The sequence below is a fragment of the Seriola lalandi genome, unplaced genomic scaffold, assembly GCF_002814215.2.
Source record: "Seriola lalandi dorsalis isolate HSWRI2012SDOR001 ecotype SW California unplaced genomic scaffold, Sedor1 jcf7180002054579, whole genome shotgun sequence".
NCBI lineage: Eukaryota > Metazoa > Chordata > Actinopteri > Carangiformes > Carangidae > Seriola > Seriola lalandi.
In genome coordinates, this window is record NW_019525132.1 from 327,063 (window position 1) to 348,780 (window position 21,718).

The 21,718-nt window shown below is 40.1% G+C and overlaps 2 protein-coding genes across 5 annotated transcripts in view; both read left to right on the plus strand.

Moving 5' to 3' along the window:
- The first annotated feature begins 912 nt into the window (after positions 1–912).
- On the plus strand, positions 913–4,410 carry LOC111663650 (E3 ubiquitin-protein ligase TRIM39-like). Its single transcript, XM_023417927.2, has 2 exons — positions 913–975; positions 1,691–4,410. The coding sequence occupies exon 2, from the start codon at positions 1,693–1,695 to the stop codon at positions 3,517–3,519; it is 1,827 nt and encodes a 608-aa protein (XP_023273695.1). The 5' UTR covers positions 913–975; positions 1,691–1,692; the 3' UTR covers positions 3,520–4,410.
- Positions 4,411–6,291: 1,881 nt separating this feature from the next.
- Positions 6,292–21,718, plus strand: part of LOC111663677 (ELKS/Rab6-interacting/CAST family member 1-like) — a 118,394-nt gene continuing 102,967 nt past the window's right edge. For 2 of the 4 annotated variants that reach the window (XR_002761404.2, XM_087177047.1), the window contains exons 1-4: positions 6,292–6,560; positions 16,853–17,731; positions 19,554–19,631; positions 19,854–20,009. Coding sequence is in view for 3 of the 4 variants with exons in the window: in XM_087177047.1 (XP_087033173.1) it covers positions 17,225–17,731; positions 19,554–19,631; positions 19,854–20,009 (741 nt within the window). In the remaining variant the exon portion in view is untranslated. The remainder of the gene's footprint in view (positions 6,561–16,852; positions 17,732–19,553; positions 19,632–19,853; positions 20,010–21,718) is intronic. The other 2 variants (XM_023417975.2, XM_023417977.2) reach the window with 1 other exon arrangement.

Genomic DNA, 21,718 nt, shown 5'->3' on the forward strand with positions numbered 1-21,718 from the left:
CTGAATATTCTTCATAAGTCATATGAAGAATGTCTCTTCGCAGGTTTAAAGGTCAAACTCATTTATCATTTTAGATTATTTTAACACAGCACTGACTCCATGTTGGCTAATATGACGGAAAATAAAGAAAAACTACAGAGATGTATGTATCAGACAATAAAATGTTGTAAACTATTTCAGACTGAACGCCATGGTGACTCGGTATTGAAAAGTGATGAGGATAACTGGTTAGCATGCTAACTTCAGTAGAAAGAAGGAAGTGATAGAAACAGAAGCAAAACAAATGGGTTGCTTTCCACTGCTGGAGACAGCTCTTAGCGGGTAAAGCATTGAAGTATGATGCTGAACTGGCAACATTTTCTTCTACTGGTATGTCAACAACTGTTAATGCTAATGTTGGCTATGTAGCAATAGCAAAGCTTGTAGCTTTAATAGCTTTAAGTTAGGAAATTGTTGAGGTTTTCCAGATTACAAGAAGCATTATTGCTGTTTCATTTCTGAATTAGGAATACAGTTTTGTTGTTTTCTTTCATTTGCAATACCTCATGTAGAAATGAAGCTTGAGTTACCAGATGGTTTTTTGTACTTTTTTTGTGATAAACAGAATTTCTAAAGGATTTCAGAGAATATAGTAATACCACAACAGACAAACTGTAAAATTAAATAAAATATAAAGCCCCAACAGTAAAGATACTGTCCAAAAATGTAGTTGTATGTATCTGAAAAATATGTAGTCCACATATTGTTTACAAAGAACTTCTTCTTTTGTTAAAGTTAAAAATGAATGATCCATGCAGGAAAAGATTCACAATAGCAGTCTGAGGGGAGGGAGCAAGGCTGCCGAAGTCAGTTTTAGTTAAGTTTTTCCAGGAAGAGGAGGAGTGGGTGAAGTGAGTGATCACGTGCCAGTCTGGTGAAATGAATCTAGCCTACTTAAGGGAAACTTTTTCACGGACAACACAGACATCACAGCAGGTAAAGTTCATCAGTTTTTTTGATCTTCCTGAATTAAGATAGCCTATTTCTTATTCACCTGTTGGGTATACTATTATCTTTACAAATGCTATCAGTTCCAATAAGTTTGTGTAAATGAGAATTTATAATGATTAGGTCACCATAGTTTACTTTCACAGACCCAATGTTTAACTAACTTTAGGCTGTGTTTTATAGTGTCAAGTACTATGATACATGTCCTGTATTTAATCACAGATTTAAAGTAGACTAATTACAAGCTGATTTTATTTGAAATATTTATATTATAAGCATATAAGATGTTTGCTGTTGATGCTGTTTTCTACAAGTTTCAGGGAAGGACATAATCAGTGGCGCATAGCCAGCATACCTCACTAAGGTGTGTTAGTCAAGTCTATTTATACACTTTGAAATTCTTTTCTCTTAATGTCAGAGGAACGATAGATCCTAAAATACTTTTATAAATCATCACACTGACATTCTGCATTGTCGTGAACTGCCAATTAGGTCTAATTGAGTGCAGCAATTTCAGTTGGTAAGTTTCCACAGGAAATTTTCTGTATCACTGTTTTAATCAGTGGTATACCTAAGAAATGAAAGGTAACACATAGTTAGTTAAAGATGGGCACTCTGGTGGGCAAGAGGTTAAGTTCATGGATCTTTGTTGCATGTCAACCCTAATCCGTCAGTCTTCATCAAATCATCTCCTCTTATCTAGACATGGCCTCAGCCAGCAGCCTCCCATGTGAAGAACAGTCTCTGTGTTCTATCTGTCTGGATGGGTTCACTCAGCCTGTCACTACTCCATGTGGACACAACTACTGCAAGGCTTGTATCACAGGGTACTGGGACAGCAGTGACCTGATACAGTGCCCCCTCTGTAAGAAGAAGTTCCGCAGAAGACCACAGCTTCAGGTCAACACAGAGTTCAGAGATATGGTGGAGCGTTTCAACAACATGAGGGTGAGGAGTGAAGATCAAATACTTGCAAAACCAGGGGAGGTTCCCTGTGACATCTGCCTTGAGCTGAAGCTCAAAGCCCAGAAGACGTGCGTGGTGTGTTTGGCCTCATACTGCCAGTCTCACCTGGAGCCTCATCACAGAGTCACAACCTTTAAGAAGCACAAGCTGATTGACCCTGTGTCAAACCTGGAGGACAGGGTGTGTAAGAGGCATGGCAAGATGTTCGAGCTCTTCTGTCACACAGACCAGATGTGTGTTTGTTTCATGTGCTTGAAAGACAACCATGTGATGCATGAAGCCGTCCCGTTAGAGAATGTGTTTCGAGAGAGGAAAGCCCAGCTGGAGGATGTGACGTCCGAAATTAAAATGATGGAAGACACAAAAACCAGGAGTATTGAGGAAATCAAACACTCTGTTGAACAGAGGAAGAAATACTTGGATAAAGAGATAGCAGATATTGATGAGGTTCTCGCTGCTCCGGTGGCCTCTCTGCAAAGAAGTCAGTTCGAGCTGATTGGCCTGATCCAGGAGAAGCAGAGAGCAGCAGAGAAGCAGGCTGAAGACCATGTGACACAACTGGAGCAAGAGCTCAATGAGTTGCGGAGGAGAAGATCCAAAATGGAGAAACTCTTACAAACAGAGGATGACATCCACCTCCTGCAGAGCTGGTCATCCCTTTATGTCCCTGAACTACACAAGGACCTGTTCCACCCCCTGTCCCACTTCGCACCTCCATTTACACACAATCTCTCTGACAGCAGTCAACAGAGTCATGTGGGAATGGTTAAAAAAACTGTGGCTCAGATGGAAAAGACACTCAGTAATGAGATGGAGATGTTAATTCATGAGGTTAGGTTGTCTGATGGCTGTGAGAGAGCTGAACAGCCTGATGCAGCAGCAATAACAGATGAATTTATTACAGAAGTGTGGAATCCACCGAAGGACGAGCTGATGATGATCCAGCAGTGTAATGCAGTGGATGTGACTCTGGACGCCTACGCAGCCAATTCCGAACTCTTGGTGTCTGAGAATGGGAAGGAAGTGAGATTACGGCAAAGCCGACTGCTGAAGTTTCTCAAAGCTTTATTTGGGGAAGGATATCAAGGTATTCCTGTAGTCTTTGGGAAAGATGGTTATTCCTCAGGTAAGTTCTACTATGAGGTTCGGGTCAGTGGGAGCACAGGTTGGATGTTAACAGTGGTCAAAGAGTCCTTAAAATATGAAAACTCCCCCAGCACTGACAAGATGGGCTGGAAACTTTGTGGATTCAGTTTAGGTGATCACTTTTTTGTTCATAATGTTAACTCTGGTCAACTGTTCCTGACGCAAAGACCCCAGACAGTTGGTGTATTTGTCGATTATGAGAAGGGAGAGGTCTCCTTCTATGACGTGGACACCAGGACTCTGATCTACTCTTACACAGGATGTGCCTTCACTGAGACCGTACCAGCAGCGAAAGCCTTTCTCTACTCTATGGCTGGCTTTCCCCTCAGTGGCAGACCAAAGCTTTACCCTGTTTTTAGTATTTTTGGAGAGGACCCCAACAACGTACTCGTAATCACTCCTGTAGGTCGTGCAACTTAAAGTGCCACATACATCAAAGGAAACCAATGCGTAACTTCTACTGAAACTGTTGTTTCTCCTCTCAGATCATTCAGTCACACATCAGCTCTGTTTGTTAGTAATGGGGCATATACATTAATGGATTTTATAGAATTGTGTTTCTTGCAGCACAGACCAGTTAACAGGAAATAGTAGAATATACTGTATATATAGTATATCAGAAAAACTTCCCTGCAGGGAAGAGGGAAAGTAAAGCAGTAAATAAGTAAAGCAAAAAAAAAAACTACTATATTATAGTTATAATAATAAATACAATGTGCAATGTGTGAGGTAAAATCAACAGGCCTCTCCTGTCTCCTCCGTTTTAACTAAACAAAGCAGGTAAGATCACTTATTTGGCAGTTGGTGATGAGGTTCATTTGCAGTCTGTAAGAAAGGTACAAGATAAGTCATACACGGTACATACATATTGCAATACTCATATTTGACCACAATGTGGCACCATTGTTTAACCAACACTCTGGTCTGTTGTCTCATGGCTTACATTGTCCGTGGGGATGCGCCAAATTTCCAGTTCGCTGCACATCCACTTTTTGCTCAACTCATGTTTTAGTTTCAATAATCTTGTTTGTCAGTTATTTCTTTGAATTTTGAGCAGTGTGTTTAAAATGTTAACTGGGACATTGTACTTTCATAGATATTATTTTATGTTTTGATCACTTCATGTGGAAACCTTTAACTTCAGGGTCCATAATTCACTCATCTCTTTAATGTTATCTTTTGTTGAATACTAAGACATCCACCTGGCGTGCTTGGCCAAAACATATCTGATAAATAAAGCTCAAAACTAAGTCTTTGTTGTGTAAGTGATATGTATTTTTCTGATTAATAAATTGCATATCTCAAAAATTAGTCCCCCAGATCTTATTTTTGTGTTCCCTGAGCAAGACACACGAAACCCCGTGTCTCATGTATCAAGAGATTCATAAGACTTAATGTTCCTATACCTTTAAGCCTAGCTTTATCAATATGCTTGATAGAATTATGTTTGATTAGTGATAGCACTTTTCAGTACAGTGTTACAAATCTTCACAATATTAAAACACATGAAAGCCACTGGCAACTAAAAGAACCAGTGAAAGTTCTCACTGATGGAGTTAGTGGAGATTTCAGAAGAGAGCGCTGGTCCACCACTCCTGATGTGTTTCTCTCAAGGGGAACTTTAGCCAGCAAACTATTTATACCTCAGCTGTCTGACTGACTGGCGCCCAGGGAACTGGGCCACTGTGTGTGTGTGTGTGTGTGTGTGTGTGTGTGTGTGTGTGTGTGTGTGTGTATGTGTATGTCTTTGCTCAGTGTCTAGTTGGAAAGATGTCTTTAGGATGAATATAATTGTGTGTGAGACAGACAAAGAGAGAGACCTGCTAGATCAGAGTGACCAGCTATGAAATATGCCACATTCTCTTTACTCTTACCCAATACTGTATGTAGGTCATTCACTCATCAAACACAGACTGACTCTGTGTTAGGGAGAACATGCCAGGTCCTGCTATCATGAGAAAAAGCATCGATGCCGAGAAGAGAGCATAGAAGCATCACACTAAAGAGATGAGATACTCTTCAATAAAATTGAATAAATAAAAGTTTAAACTTAGTGAGATTATCTCCTCCTAGTGGCCATATCACACCCGAGCTGAAATAATCATAAAACTATCAAAGTCATCATGTGATGATGAAATCAATACAGATCCATACTGTGGATGACATATTAAATTGACAGCCCTTTCTCAGACAGAAGAACATTTAAATCTAACAAAAATTGACATTTTGACTTCTTGCAGGAACAACACAGGTGGAACTAATGGCATTAATGATGACTCAGTTCCAGCTCTGCAATGAAGCAGTTAACAATCATATTAGTTACACCTGTTCTGACCTTTTCTGCTGTGAAAAAGTTCTGCTGTGTCGCTATTTCAACTTGCTGGGCATCTGTTTTGAAACAAGCCAAATAGTGACAATTTGGGTTAACTGAGCAGATTAGCCAAGAGTTAGTTAAAACCTGTTATCAAAAGTACTGAAGTTATTCAAAATCCCCCATATTTCCTTATTGTGGCAGGTTCTATTTGATTACCTGTTCAACCTTATTTGTGTGAATGACCTGTACATGTAGATGTAAGGTGACCTCCCACAAATGTATCCAAGGTGCGACCTGTGATGTCCAGTGATGGAATGTAATTTGCTCAGGTACTGCACTTAACAGTTTAGAGGTATTTATCCAGCAACATGTCAGAGGCAAATATCATACTTGTTACTCTAAAGCATTTATTTGACAGCTATTGTGCTGCAGTTTAATAGTTCACACAAAAACGTTTGATCAGCTTATAGAGCATTGTTGCATCTAATAATAGACTATGACACTGCACTGGCTTAGAATTCCACTGTGTTACAATGTGGAGCAGAGACAACAAAGACCTCCATGACGTTTATAAATGCCTAAGCTAACAAATGATTTTACCTGAATTATTGAATTCTTTCATAGTTAAACATCCACATAAAATGCCTGTTTTTCAGGATATAAAATTATGGATTTTTATGTACAATATGATAAATTTACAGTGTGGGTGAAATTACATTAAGCCAAGGAGAACATTTACATTTAAAGATGAAAAGTATCTCTCTCTTTTAATAATGGAACAGAGGAAGGGAGGGAGAGAGGAAGGGAGGAGGAGGAGTGGGAGGGGGTTGCGTACGTCTCGGGGGCGCGCGCTCCACCGTCGTGACGTCACGGGAGCGCCCGGGCAGTGGGGAAGCCACCAGTGGTAGAGCTGGCAAAGACGGAAAAGAGGGAAAGATAGACAGAAGAGATAGACAGGAGACGGGGAGACAACCCGAAGGAGAGCGTTTCCCCTCGGCTGACTGTCTGCTACGTTACGAAGCGTCACTTTGAGGTTTGACAGCGGCAGAATAACTGAAGAGGATATGTGACTGGCCTTTTTTTGTTTTTCTTTTTGAAACACGGAGCTTGTTTCACAACCGAGGGCAGTAACGTTAACACAGCCGCAGTGAGTATTGGAACTTAGCCGGCAGTCTGAGTGTGTGCGTGTACACATGCATGATTTATTACACGGGCCTACGTGTGTGTGTGTGTGTGTGTGTGTGTGTGTGTGTGTGTGTGTGTGTGTGTGTGTGTGTGTGTGTGTGTGTGTGTGTGTGTGTCTATAGGTCTATGTACATATCTGTTGTAGTCATGTTGGCCACTTCTCGGTCACCCTCACGTGTGTGCTGTCTGTGTTTGTGTGAGTCGCTGCATGTAGCCACGTTTGAGGACTAACAGGAACATGAGCAATAACATAATTAAAATTTGATGGCCGCTTTGAGGTGCAGCAGTTTCAGGTCAGCTGTGAGACCAGTACACTACATGGCTCTGTGAAATTTCCGCCGGAGGGGAGCAGTATACGTGTTTCGACCGGACTGTCATTATGATACGTTTTGTATTTTTGCGGGCAACAAACGACAATGTGAGCCCATTCAACAAGGCGTCCTCCCGCTTTGTTCAATAAACCAATTGTAGCTGTACAGCCAGAGGCTTTCCCGGGAATAACAGGCTAATAACACTATGTCTTGTCTGTGTACCTCTAAATGCGATTATCAATCTGTTCACTGTGTTGCAGGCGGGAGATGAAGTGCTGCTGACAACCTTGTAGTTTCTCAAAGGCATATAAAGTCTTATAATATTCTTTTACAGCACCAGTTTTGTGACCTTATTGTATTGAATATCTCCTGTGGTATCACTTATATTCCGATAGCGTGTGGGAAGTGTGCCTGTGGTAGTCAATAAATAAGTTTATGTTTCATCTCTATTCCCATTGGGACTTTTAGTTGTGTTGTGATATTTCCAACAGAGTTCTTCAGGCTTGTTGTTTTTGTGTCTGAACTTTTTCCAAGACAACACAGAGACCTGTGCACGTCCGATGGTGTCCTCATAGCTGTTATTGCTGCACAGGGCTGTCAGCAGCCACGTCTTGCCAGCTGACAGATTGCACGTAAAGCCACGCAGTCGAGACACGATCAGGCAACAGTAAAGGACTGATAACAACGTCGCAAACCAAATCGATCGGAGCACAACATGGATCCGATGTGATCATGTTAATGAAATCTGCTGCGTGTGTTTTGCAACGCACAAGAGAGGGTGGTTGGGTTTGAAGTGGGGGGGGGGGGGGGGGGGTGTTCCGCCCACAGCTCCATTTCTTTGCACCGCCCCTCCTCCGGGAACACCGAGTCAGGGAACTGAGCTGCTTCCTTCCACTGAGATTATTGTAAACACTGGACATTTTTAAATGTCCCTGCTCTGCACACCACAGTCTTCGTTTGGGTAGACTTGATCCTAATTCTGCTCTATCTTATTTGCTTTCATAACTAGTTTTAACAATAACTTTCAGAACTTAACATGACCTGATCCGTAGTCATATCTTCCTGAGCTTTTGAGCCCTAATGAATCTTTCTGGAGCCGTCTGACTCCTCTGTCTCCAGGCTCAACATCAAAGGTAAAAACTTTTGTCGTAACAGCTCAAGATTTAGGAACAACATGAGTAACTTAGCCTGACCAAGATAGTAGCTCTTTTAAATCACTTCCCGGATCTCACTTTTATCTAATCGTTGATGGCTTTTTGTTATTTATACATTCAATTTAAGTTTTTATTTTTTTTATCACTTTGCCAAGGGTAGGATTTATTCTATCATATCAGATGGATAGATGGATAGATGGATGATAGATAGATAGATAGATAGATAGATAGATAGATAGATAGATAGATAGATAGATAGATAGATAGATAAATTCAGGAGATGTTTGGGTCTCTTTCTCATCCTTTTTAAACCCTTGCAAGTTGACTGTATGAGCACATTCCTCTTTACAGGATGAGCCTGGGGGAGTTACATTCTCACTTTCTCTTCCATTAACTTGGACACACTCCTGAATTGGTTTTTGTGCTTCCCTTCCTTTGTGTTAATTGTCTGATCTCAATGGTACATTTTCCATATTTGTTTTGTAGGCAGCAGCAGCCAAGATTAGATAAGTGTACGGTCTGTAATTGCATGTCCATGGCACCCGTGTATTTTTTCATGTATGAATGTGTGTGCGCTTGTGTGTGAGTCATATATATAGTGTGTGTGTGTGTGTGTGTGTGTGTGTGTGTGTGTGTGTGTGTGTGTGTGTGTGAGTGAACGCCTGATTGTATGCGTATTTTGTTTGCCCAGCCTGCATCTCGGATTAATTTCCTGTGGTACACAATAGACTGGAGCTGATGCTATCTGTCTCTTATCAGAGCTGTGCTCTCCAGTGTCTGAACTATATTATATATATTATTGCAGATAGAACCTGTGGAACTGTCAAAGTCTGTATCTTTCCCAGACATCTTCTGCCTAACACATTATTCACTGTCACAGACTGCTAATATTTTCTCCCAGATGTAATTGGGCTGCTTAGTTAATTGAAAAACTCCCATTGCAGGTTTGGCTATCCCAGTATACAGGATTGTACAGGATTAGTTTGTTTTTCTATTCATGGTACAATTGACAAAAACATTTTAATTTTTGAATTTGAGTTTTTTTTAATAAATTTCCACATAAATCCTGTAGAGGTTGTTTTACTTGTGTTACATTCCAGTTAAAAATGCAGAAATCGGCACAAAACTGTTGATAATGATGATGAATGATATGTCATCAATATCATGCCCAGACATCAAGACAATATCTTGTGTTTGCATGTGGAACCAAGTACTCAAAACTAAAACAGCAACATTGCCTGAGTTATGCTTTACACAGCAGTGCATCCTGGTAATCCCAAATACATCATGAAGTAGTGAGATGCTGTGCTGGGAGTGACCTCGGGCCTGTATTTACCAAACTGCTTAAAGTGAAATGTGAAAGTAAAAATAATTCACTTTTACTTGTGCTTGCAAACTTAAGAATAAAAGGTTTTTATCTATATTATTTCTTGCAACTTAAAAGTGCTCTTAAATTTAAGAGCAGCTCCTACATGACTGAAGCACAGCAACAGAGGAGTGCACACATCTTTTGAGACATGCACAAAGGACACTGTACTAAGTAACTGACATGATGAAAAATATGTTAGCTGAAGCGATATTGGCAAGCATATTATTTACATATGATTTAAACATTAGATAGGATATTAGATAGGACACTTTTTTATGTTTTTGCAAACAACACAATTAAAGCAGGAAGTAAATTTTTTTGCCAGCACTTTCCATGCGTCTTTATTGTCTGCATGTTATTGTGGTCTTATGATTTACGTTAATGATTTCACACAGATAAAATTTACTTCTTTAAAAATGAAAATAATGTTTTTCAGAAAAACACCCAGCAAAGACTGACGTTACACCAAAGTTGCAAGTTCTTAGAGCATTTTTAAATGTATTTCTTAGAAGTTTCATAAATCCGCGCCCTGGATGACACATGAGTTGTCACATAGTCTTGCGTTTTATCTTGTACTTACCATGACGTAATAGTAGTACTGTTGGGGTTGAGATACTTCACCTCACCTTTGCACCCTTTGGACAAATAGCAATTCGATTTTCACAGGTAATGTTATCATTGTCCTGAAAAAGCAGCTAAAAAATGTTGAATCTGGTGAACGGTGGATCATCACTTTGAATCTTCAGACAGATTAGGTGCAGAACAAGTTGGGCTCTCCCCTTCAGTGGAGCTGCCGAGTTGACTTTCAGTGAGATGTGTAACCCCAGACAGCACCAGTGAGTCCTTTCCAGCCACATCATATCACAACGAGCCTGACAGGAACAGAAAGCAATGGAGAAAAATAATATTCAAGATGAGTGCAATGTGTTTTTATGAGCCTCGATCCTCAGGCGAGAGACGAACTTTGTCAAATTCAGCTCCCACGCTGAAACACCAGCTGGATAAGTATAGGTTGAGTGGTGTGTTGCTTTGTGCGGTGTGATAGTCGGATGCGTGGTTGTCACATAAATAGAACATGCTGAACACCTTTAGGAATGCTGATGGAGAAAGATAGACACTGCGAGAGGAAGTGAAAGCATCAGGGAGAGAGGGAAAGGATGGATTAGAGGCAGGAGAGAGAGTGATGGGGAAAAGAAAAAGAGATGAAACAGCTGTCTCCCATATTAGGTAACTAACAACCTGTCTTTCATACCCATACCTTGTGTTTAATACTAATCCTCCCAATCATGTCTGCTTGGGTCTATCATAAGTTTTACAGTAACATCTGTATCGTTTAAAATAATGTCAATTTAAAGCTACTATAATCAATATTTGTATATTAACAGTGGATCACATGACTTCTTGTATGTGAAAGCGATTTGCTTGTAGTGACAAGTTTTACACACAGATAATTGTCACCCTAAGCTGCAGTTTTGCTCAGCTCTTTTGAGCTTCATAGCGTCTTTCAGCTCATCTGGTTTTCTGGGCATCAACTTTACTGTTTTGGGTCATTCTGGGTGTCGTTTTTGGCTGAAGCAGGCAGCTGTTTTCAGCAAACAAAAAAAAAAACCTCTAAAAACCCCACTGTAGGCTACGTTCCCAGCACTAATCAACAGACATACAAAGTTGGCGACTAGCTGGTGAACAAAATGGAGCATTAGCAGCTAAAGAGCCAGATATTTCCCTCAGGAGTTACTAGAGACCAAAAACAGAGCTGAAAGAGGACTGAATATTGGATTTAGATTCATGACTCTGATTGAATACTAATGTTGCTCTGTATATATGTATATATATATGTGTGTGTGTGTGTGTGTGTGTGTGTGTGTGTGTGTGTGTGTGTGTATGCTAATGAGTTTGCCATACTAACTTAAAATGTCTTAATGTGGCAGAAAATTTGAGTTTTTATCTGTAGCCATGTTGTGCAAATGACAAAATTTGAAGTATGTCCTCTGCTGTGCCAACACGTACTGGATATCTACACAAGTACAAGTACTTGGCATTCAACTGTGGAGACTTTCTTGGTAGCCTAGTGTGATATTCTAGGACTTTGAGGCCTAAGACAGCATTGTGTGTGTGTGTGTGTGTGTGGAGGGAGTGTGTGGAAGAAAGATGAGGCATACAGCATGGCTGTTAGGAACAGTACAGGGAGGCAGAGGATGAAACACAGGGCGTTGTATGCACTGGTGTTTCCTGTAGAGTGTTTTGTAGACATAAAGGCGATGAGGTTATTTTGGTTCTCAAGTTCACTCCTGGGTTGTTTCAGGATCACTTCCAGTGGGTACTGTGGCTTGAATAGAGTATATTATGGTTGGATATTTAAAGGACACTCTATGATAAAAGGCAGCTAATCTTTGATTACAATTATAGATGCCCGAGTCAGAATTTGGCTGATAATTCTGATTTTGCAACAGTGAAAATGTGTGATTATTGATCTTATTAGAGCTGGAATGATTAATCCATTAATTTATTTACAGAAAATTTATTTGCAACAATTTTGATTGCTGATAAAAACATTGAAGCAATATTTTTAAGCAAATTTTCAATATTCCCACTGAATATTGTTGGGTTTTTGACTCTTAGAAAGACAAAACAAGACATTTGAACAGGTCACCTTGGGCTGTGGGAAGTTATGATGACATTTCTTTTACAATCTGACATTTTATAGATCAAATGACTAACTGATCAGTCAACAAAATAATCTGTAGATTAGTTGATAATGAAAATAAACATTAGTTATAGGCTTAGGTCTGATCGCAATTGCCATAACATATTGACATCCATGCTAAGGTGCATATCAAATAGCATTGCAAAACAAGCATGAACTTGAATTTCACAAAAAAAAACAAAAAAACATCCCAGGGCCCACTCACTAGTTTTTGGCTGGACTGGCCATGGTTCAGTGCTACATCCCTGAATATCTGTGAGTGACTGAGTGAGTGATAGAGTTGAGTTTTTGATGAAATTACACCATTGATTAACCGAGTGTTTACTTTTCCCATTGGCCTTTGCTCTTTCAAAATGATTTGGTGTAAACCTTTTCTATTACATCATCAGGGGGTGTTAACAGTGGATCCATTTTCAGACCCCTTTAGCAATTTCTTTTTCAAAAAAGCAACTAGCATCAAATTGAGCAACTTTTTGGACAAACCTTGGCTACTTTCGTAGCCAACGAAGAGAGTTGCCAGTTCTGCCCCTCAAACGAAAGGCACATCTCTCTCTGCGTCTACTCTGTTCAGTGAGTGGCAGAGAGGCGGAGCAGCAGTTTGTTACCCAGACGCAGGCTGTGCGTTGAGTGAGAGACAAAATAAGTAAGATATTCTGTTGCTTTGAGTAACATTTTGTAAGTAAATATAGATGAAAACACAGCACTCTTTATCTTTAATTTATCTGTATGGAGATTTTGTCAGGATAAAATCGGGATTTTAGCAGCAGAGCAGAAGCTTGGAAATAGCTTTGAAGTGACTGCTGGTTAACTTGTAGTTTTAATGGGCCAGGTTTCAGTGACTATTTCATGACAGCAGAAACCGAAACACATGTAAATGCAAACAGCTTTTGTGAACTTCCATGAACTTTCAGTGTAGCAGTGTTGAACAGCTGTTTCTTACAGCAGCACTACATTGCTTTTTCACAGCTGTGTGAAAGGGCAAAAGGGGATAGTAAGCCAGTTGACAAATGGGTCTTGGGTAGTCATATGCTAGTGTTTGCTGGATCTCATGATGCCAGCTGCGTCATAGGTGTGTTTGTGTGTTTTCACTGTTTTTTTTATTATTTTCTATTTTTGTATTTGATATTTCATCCTTTCAAAACACTTCTTGGAAGGTAAGTTGAAATTGCAGATTCATTAAAAAGATTGTGGTTGGTTCATGTGAAATTATAAGCTTGCAGTTACTGTTATTTGCATCTGACTCTCAGTGCTGTTTGCTGTCCCTCACCCCAGGCCCCTCTCAGAATCTAAAACCACCACAAACACATTCTCAACTTGTGGTTGTTTATTGATGTGACCCTTAGACTTGAACTGTAGAAAACATAACATGGTGTGTGTTTTGGTTTCCATGAGGTTCTCTAGCCAATAAAAACAAAAAGAAATGTGTCTAGCCATGTGATAGATGGCTGACCTGCCCAGGTACCTCAAATCTGATGCATGCTGGGATAAGCTCCAGCTCCTTGCAACCCTTAACAAGATAAGCTGTTCAGAAATGGATATGCATTTTGTCTGTGTCCAAACACTTTTACTACATGTAGCTTAAGCGGATACAGTAAATATGCGGTTTTGTGTTACCAAACCTGTAATGAAATGCCCCATACGTATTTCAGTCTGAAGCAATGATCACAGAGGAGACCTTGTGGGTCTCCACTGGGAAAATGTAAGTGGGGGAAGTGAATGTTCTTTTCTACAGCCTGTCAGAGATGCCTTTGAGCAAGGCTCATAATCCAACCGCTCAGTGTCCAACATATGTGAGCAGAGGCAGGTCATGGCTGAAAAAGATCTCTGCATGTGTTTGATGAATGCTTAGATTATGGCCCCAAAAAAGAAGCTAGACAAACTATCAATTTTTTTGCTTTATAGTGAGAATGGGGACGCGACCTTATACATTATCTACAGGTCAGCAAGTCCAAAGGGGAGGAGGAGGAACGCCCCCAGCACCCACACACTCTCTCTCTCTGTCTCTGCAGTCTCATACTGACCTCAAATGAAGCATTAGATGTGTGTGTGTTGTTTGTGACATGATCACTAACAGACATTGAGCTGACGTGTGTTCATCTGTGTGCATCTGTAAATGTGTTGTTTATTTCAATGTTTACTTGTATGTGGATTGATACATCTGTGTGTGTATCTCTGTCTCTTGTTTGACTGACTGTGAACACCTGCACAGTGTTTGCTCATTGTGCATGTGTGTGTGTGTGTAAGTGCATGTATATAAATGTGTGTGTGTGTGTGTGTGTGTGTGTGTGTGTGTGTGTGTGTGTGTGTGTGTGTGTGTGTGTCGCTGTGTGCTGGAGGCAAGGTTCTGGCCTGTTTCTGTCCAGGTGTGTGTTTTTGGCCTAAGGGGAGACAGAGCAGATGGTCCCTGTTTGCATTTGAGAGTGTGTAGCTGTAACTGACTGGCTGTCAGTAAGACCTCCCTGGCCAAAGATCTGTGGCTAGCAAAACATCAGTTGGAAAGATACACTACTGCAGGGCTGTTAAAGGTCTGGGTAGGGACTTAAAGTTGGAGTGCAGGTGGATTAAAAGGAATAAACTGAAGGGCTGCACAGTTAATCAGTCTTAAACTGAAATTTTCAAGATGCTGACTGTTGAGGCATATTTTAGACAAACTACTCAAATCTCTGCCACACTGTACATCCAAAGTACTAGTTTAAAATCTGTTCTTTATACTGAAACTAAGCTAATTCAGGGCTTCATCTTCCCCTATTCTGCATTTATCTCTATGGCTGCCTATTTTGAATGTGAATAATGTAAAATAATATCACTATGTTACAAAATAGCCTTAAATGTATAGATTACTAATATTATTTTAGTACTAAGCAGTTTTAAGGTCACAGCCACAGTGTGTACAATAAATACTAGGCTTTAAATATCTCCACACTCTAAGAATAACATGTTATAGTGAAGAAACAATACCCAAATAACTGAATGATGATTCTTGACCAGCTGGCCATCGATTTTAAATAGCTGTAAATGTCATGTCTTTATCTGATACAGTAACTGACTCTGGAGGGAGCACTTAAGTTTGCATTTAATAAACATTTTTAATATATCTATCCAGAATTTCTAACTTCTACATTGACTTCACACTAAGGTTTTTTTTAGAGTCTGAAACCTGCTTTCAAATGCTGCACTGTTTGTGCAATCAAATAGCTTAGTGTATAGTCCATGGTGGGTAGTTTAGGGGGCCTGTGAGACTAGAGCATTTGCAACAGAAAGCTGAGGCATTTATCAGCAACACGTCCGAAACCAGTGCTCATAAATAATCATCATCATTTTGTGCAAAACACAGTAAAATGTTACTGATTGCACCTTTTAAATTGAAGACACTGACGAGTGTGACAGCAATGACATTTTTTCATTATTTTCACAGCTCTTTTAATTACATGGTGTCTTTGACCTGATTGACTTAATCAGTTTTAATGTTCAGGTTATTTATTTCATCCAACACACACACACACAGACAAACTATTACCAGGCTGTAAGACCATGTAAAAACATAATCTTGTGGTGTTTCTGCTCTGTTTGATATGTAGAATTACAGTTTACATTTTTGGCATCGAGTGTAGCTGATCCCTCTATCCAGTGTGACTCATATGATTAACAGGAATAGAACAGATGGGCGTATATTTATTATCTTTTTTTAACTTTATGTTTTCTGCCCACATAATTATTGCAGAATGTAAAAGGACTGATAACAAGATTTGATCGACTGAATAAAAGTAAACTTGGAGTATTTTATTTTTAATAATATGTAATTGTGTGACATGTAAAAGTACATGTAAAAGCGATTATTAACTTCTATGGATATGAAGTCAACTGACTGAATCACCCTGTTTATCACAAGACAGTGACTTTGGCATTGCTGCCAGAGGTGTCAGGAGAGAGTGTGGTTTGAAGAAGAAGGCGTAATGGGTGGTGGAGAGACCAAGCAGCCTGTGTGATCATATGAAGCGACCCATCAAGTGATGCTTGTGCCTGTGGTACTCTTTGTCCCTTTGACCCTTTGTGTTCTGTGGCATATGATATAATATTAGAATAAAGCAGTTTCTTCTACCTGCTGCTATGATAAGACTTGTGGCAGTTTTACTTCTGGTTGCCTAGTGAAGCTTGTCTGAAGTTTGTTTTCTATGTACCCAGTCTGTAGGCACTGCGGTGCAGCAATTATTTTCATTATTAATATCTTCTGAAATTATTTTATTTAGCCATTTAGCCATTTTTAGCCCTTTAAATGTCAAACCTAATGCCAAGTGCCTATTGCAGGTTACCAAAAACCCAAAGAGACATTTTGAAATTCTATTTTGTCAAAGTCAAAACAACCAAAACGAATCCATTTAATTGATATAAAAAAGAGAAAAAGTAAGAACATCTTCCAGCTATGGCCTGCAAATGGTAATTTTACATCATGTAGATTTTTTTGTTTAATTGATCATTTAAAATCATTTTCTATCCATTGACCAATGGGTTAATTGTCCCCTCCTGTTGTTTTAACAGCAGTGCACAAACGCTGTACACATAAATGAAAGTAGTCCATTAGTCAAAAGTAGGTTAATCAAAACCATAACATGTTAAATAAATTCCAGTGTATTCTTTTGTACTGTAAGTGCAGTATATCTTTTTTTTTTTTCTCCCACTGATCAGTAAATCTCTGTCTCTTTCTCCTTTTCTCTCTAGGTAATCCTGTCACAGCAGGCCTCGTGGATTAGCTGGCTACCTTTATCTAAAGGAGTGCCCTATTGGTTATTGTTTTCTAACAAAGCCCATGGATTACAGTGAGGGTGTTGGAGAGGCCTTGACCACAGTTATGTCAACACTGCATCAGGATACTTCAAGTCAAGAAGCTCTACAGTAGAAGACTGAAGGGAGTTAGTGTTTTCAACTACTAGATTTAGTATTTAAGATTTTTCTCTGGTCATTTATTTTACATTTTTTGCTTACTACAGCTGACTTTTTGGACAATCATCTCACGGTTTTGATTCAGCCGATTTATTCATTTGACCCAGATACTCTTACGTCTCTGCAGTATACACCTTATATTGTCTCACCATGTACGGTAGCTCACGTTCTGTCTCCAAGCTGGATGTTGTTGGATCCAATGGTAACGGGTCAGTGTCTGGGAGTCCTGGTCGCTCCCCGCGCCTCCCTCGCTCCCCACGCCTCGGACACCGGAGGAACAGCAGCAGCAGCTCCACCGGTGGACTAACCGGCTCTGGTAAAACACTGTCCATGGAGAATATTCAGTCTCTTAATGCTGCCTATGCCACGGGCGGTCCTATGTACTTCACTGACACAGCTGACGACCCGGTCGGCATTGGGAGTCTGGGCAGTGGGCTGAATCCCTCGCTGCCCAAAAGCACCATGACCTTGGGGAGGGCTGGGGCCAGGGTTCCCTACGGGGTCAGGGCGGCCATTATGGGGAGCAGTCCAAATATAAACACTGGAGGAGGAGGGGGAGGCGGTGGAGCGGTCATGCCCAGTGATGCTATAGCGTTTGGGGGGGAACTGCAAAACCAGCCTCCACAGGCAGCTACTGTGCCCCACTCCATGAGACAGGTGAGGCACCGCTGTGTTTTCTTCTTCTATTGCTGCAAAGCTGAAGTCAGCATTTTGTGAACTGTAGGCTGAACTTCATACCTCACTTGTGTCTAAAAAAATTTGTCAAAGTGTGATAGAATTGTAAAAGGCTCTTCAGGTCACCCAGATTAAAATAGAGTTCAATATTTTGGGAAATGCAACCATACACTGTCTTGCTGAGCATTTTGATGAGAAGATTGGTAGCACTCTCATATTTAAATATTAGGCTGGAGCTGGCAGCTGGATAGCTTAGCTTAACATGAAACCGAAAACGGGGAAACAGCTTGCCTGACTCTGTCCCATGGTAAAATGAAAAGAAATCCACTCACCAGCACCTCTAAAGCTCACTCATTAACATTTTATACCTTGTTTGTTTAAACTGTGCAAAAATAAAGTCACTACTCTTGACCAAGAAATAATCTAGCACACAACTCGTTTTTTCTTACAATTTGATTTTTGAAGAGATGAACCTTTTACCTTTGGACAGAGCCAGGCTAACTGTTTCCAGTCTTCATGCTAAACTAAGAAAACCATTTCCTGGCTCCAGCTTCATATTGAACAGATAGATATGAGGGTGGCATCAACCTGCTCATCTCACTCTTGGTAAGACAGTGAAAAAGCATATTTCACAAAATGTTGAACTATTATTGAAATGTTGTTGTCCCTCACTTGTAAGTTGCTTTGGATAAAAGCGTCTGCCAAATGAGTAAATGTAAATGTAATGTATATGTTCAGTTTGTTTCCAGGGCTTAAAAAAACACGAATCCTCAGCAAAATCATGTCATTATCTTGTTATCATGTTTGAAGATTAACATAAAAACAATAAGAGATAAAAATCAGTTGCACTTAGCAAACAAAATATGTTGTCATATTTATGAATTATTTGTTTTGTGTAGAGATGGGAGGTGGAGGATTAGTCATCTAAATGTTAACATTTTCTTTTTAAGTCACACAGCTGTATGAGTATTCATACTGTGGCGATCTACCATGAATAATACAGTAGGACAATACAGTATGCTTAAATAGATAAATTCTGCCCTCCCACTCCCTCTGCACCATTAGTCATAACCTGAAAGCTCATCTCTGAGTCCTCTCCCATCCCTTCCTCTTCCATTTGTTTCTAACTATTTCTTAAACAGAAATCTCTTCATCCTGCCTTAACCCTTATTTCCTTTACAAGCTTATCTCAGTCATATACCACATTCATACACTGTGCATTATGATTATGATGAAGATACCGTTACTCCCTTATGTGTCATGTTGATGATTTAAACTTTGCACTGCAAGAAACTCTGAGCATAAGCCTCCGCTGCTGCAGATACCTAATATAAGTGCATACTCTGCTTGTTGTTTAAAAATGCATCCAAAATATTTTTAATTCATTAATACACTGCTGCTCTGAAGTCAAGGTGAATTAAACATTTATACGGGGAGCATTTTTCATTAATACCGAAGTTAGGTGTGTGCTGTATGAAGGGACTACGTCTGTAAATGCCCAACTCAGTTTATTGAAAAAAAATCATTAGTATTTGTCTGCATATCTGTGCTAATCACAGTTACATTATCATGATGTTTCACATACAGTATTTAGGTCTTTCTTTCCATATTTGATTTCTCATATGTGTGTATGATTTTTCAGCACCAGCAGTGGTTTTCAGAGGGAGTACTTCACTTTCAGTTATGATGTCCTGTGATCTCCTATTTGACCTTTGTAGGGTAAAACATTTTCGATTTGGTGTGTGTGTGTGTGTGTGTGTGTGTGTGTGTGTGTGTGTGTGTGTATGTGTATGTGTGTTACCAGGTGAGAGATGGTGCCATGTCAGACCTGCAGACACAACTAAGAGAAGTGCTGAGAGAGAATGAACTACTACGCAGAGAAGTAAGGACACAGACACACACACACACTTCTCTAATGAAAGGACAAGACACTTTTTACTTTAATCACAATGTTTGTTTGCTTATAAATCCCTCTGGGGATTCTGCAGTCCTGAATTTAAGATTAAGACAACAGCTATAAGGAAAAGCAAGTGAATCTAATAAGTAATATATTGAGAGTAATTTAATAAAGGTGCAAACAAAATTTGATGCTGATTTCTTGTAGCTGGAGGCTAAAGAGTCCAAGCTTAGCTCCTCTATGAACTCCATTAAGACGTTTTGGAGTCCAGAGCTGAAGAAAGAGCGAGCGCTCAGGAAGGATGAAGCCACAAAGATGACTGTCTGGAAGGAACAATACAGAGTGGTACAAGAGGAAACACAGGTAAGAAAATGATGAAAGTGTGCGTGTGCGTGCCTTTGGGACAGTGAATATATTTCGTAAAAAATTAACAGAAATGAAGGGAGCAGTATGTCAGCTGTAATATCCTGTTCAGTTTTAGGTTTATTCTGCCGTCATTGCAGTTAATTGAAGAATTAGAAAATGGCCTTTACCCCAAACCCTGTGGATTATTCTTTAGATAAGGTTTATCCCTACTTGTGACATAGTTCTTTCACTCTATTTTATCTAATACAAAATTTCATGGAACAGCCCAAAGGGGGCATATCCTGATATTTATGGACTGTTCTGGTGGATTTGTCTCGCTGCTGTAAGGCGGCCTTGAAGACGGGTAAACAGATGAAGTGGGCTGCCTGGTTGGGGACTCCCAGCTGTCTTTTGGTTCAGAAGCCATCTGGATGAGACTGAGACACAGCTAGTCTGGCAGGAGGCTGGAATATTATGCAAGAGATGCGCGCACACACACACACACACACACACACACACACACACACACACACACACACACACTTGCTGTCACTCGCAGTGTCTCATTTCACACGCTGTCAATGTGAAACCAGTGCAGAAAGTGCTCAGTACTCGCTGCCTTTTATTTTTAATTCAAGAAAATAATCACATTTACATTTTGGTCATCAGCACATGCTCTTGGCTCTGCTTGTGTGTGTTTGTGTGAGTGTATTTAAGGCTTTGATGTTGCTCATAGGACAAACATTACAATGTAATGTAGAAAAAAAAAATATGTGGGAAAAGACTTCAGGTTGTGAAATTACATCACCAGATATTAAATCGCTCTCCAAGAAAATTTATAGCCAGTTTTGTGTGTGTGAGGACACATGCAGTATGTGCATGCTTGTATATCTGCATCCATAAATCGAGTCGAAAGGAACAGATGATATGTTGATCAATCTATCATGTATTTGGCTTCCTGCAATCCCTACAAAAATCCTCAGGTGCCTTCACACTTAGACACACACTCCTCCTTGGGTGTGTGCGTGTGTACTGCTGGAGCGAGTGAATACACATGTTAAGACATGTAAGAATATTTTCAGATCCCTAATGTCAGGGAATATGTGCTATACTCTCTTGATCTCTTTTACTTTTATTCCCTTTCTCTCCTCCAGACAAATCACACCCTTTTAACCCAAGCCGTCCTTTTCATTTCCTGCTCTCATTATCCTGTCACTTTCCCTCTCTTCAATCGCTCTCTTTTTCTGTTCATCTCTGGCTTTTCTCTGTCCCCTCGCTCCCTTTTTTCTCTCTCTCTTCTTACTCATTCTGCTTCTCTTCTTCTATTTCTGTCATCACATGGTGAGTCAGCTCTCACTTTCTCTCTCCTCCCTACCTCCTACCTTCCCTCCTCTCTCTGTATCTTTGCCATCGTCCTCGTCTTAGAAATTGAATTAAGTTAACTCCCAGTAATTTTGGAATATACACACACACACACACACACACACACACACACACACACACACACACACGTGCTTGGTCACGCCCCTGCTGAGGAATGCACATCTCATCTCCACCCTCTGCCCTTCCTCCTCCCTCCTTCTTTCCTCCATGCTTCCTCACTTATTCACCTCCTCCTTCATGCATGGCCCGCTATCTTCACCTCTCTTCCGCCCGCCTCTGTTTTTATCTCTTCCTCTCCTTCTGTTTGCACTCTCTGTGCGTGACTCCCTTCCTCTCATATCATT

Coding starts and splice junctions, on each gene's coding strand:
- LOC111663650 (XM_023417927.2), top strand. CDS start 1,693: ATGGCCTCAGCCAGCAGCCTCCCATGTGAAGAACAGTCTCTGTGTTCT.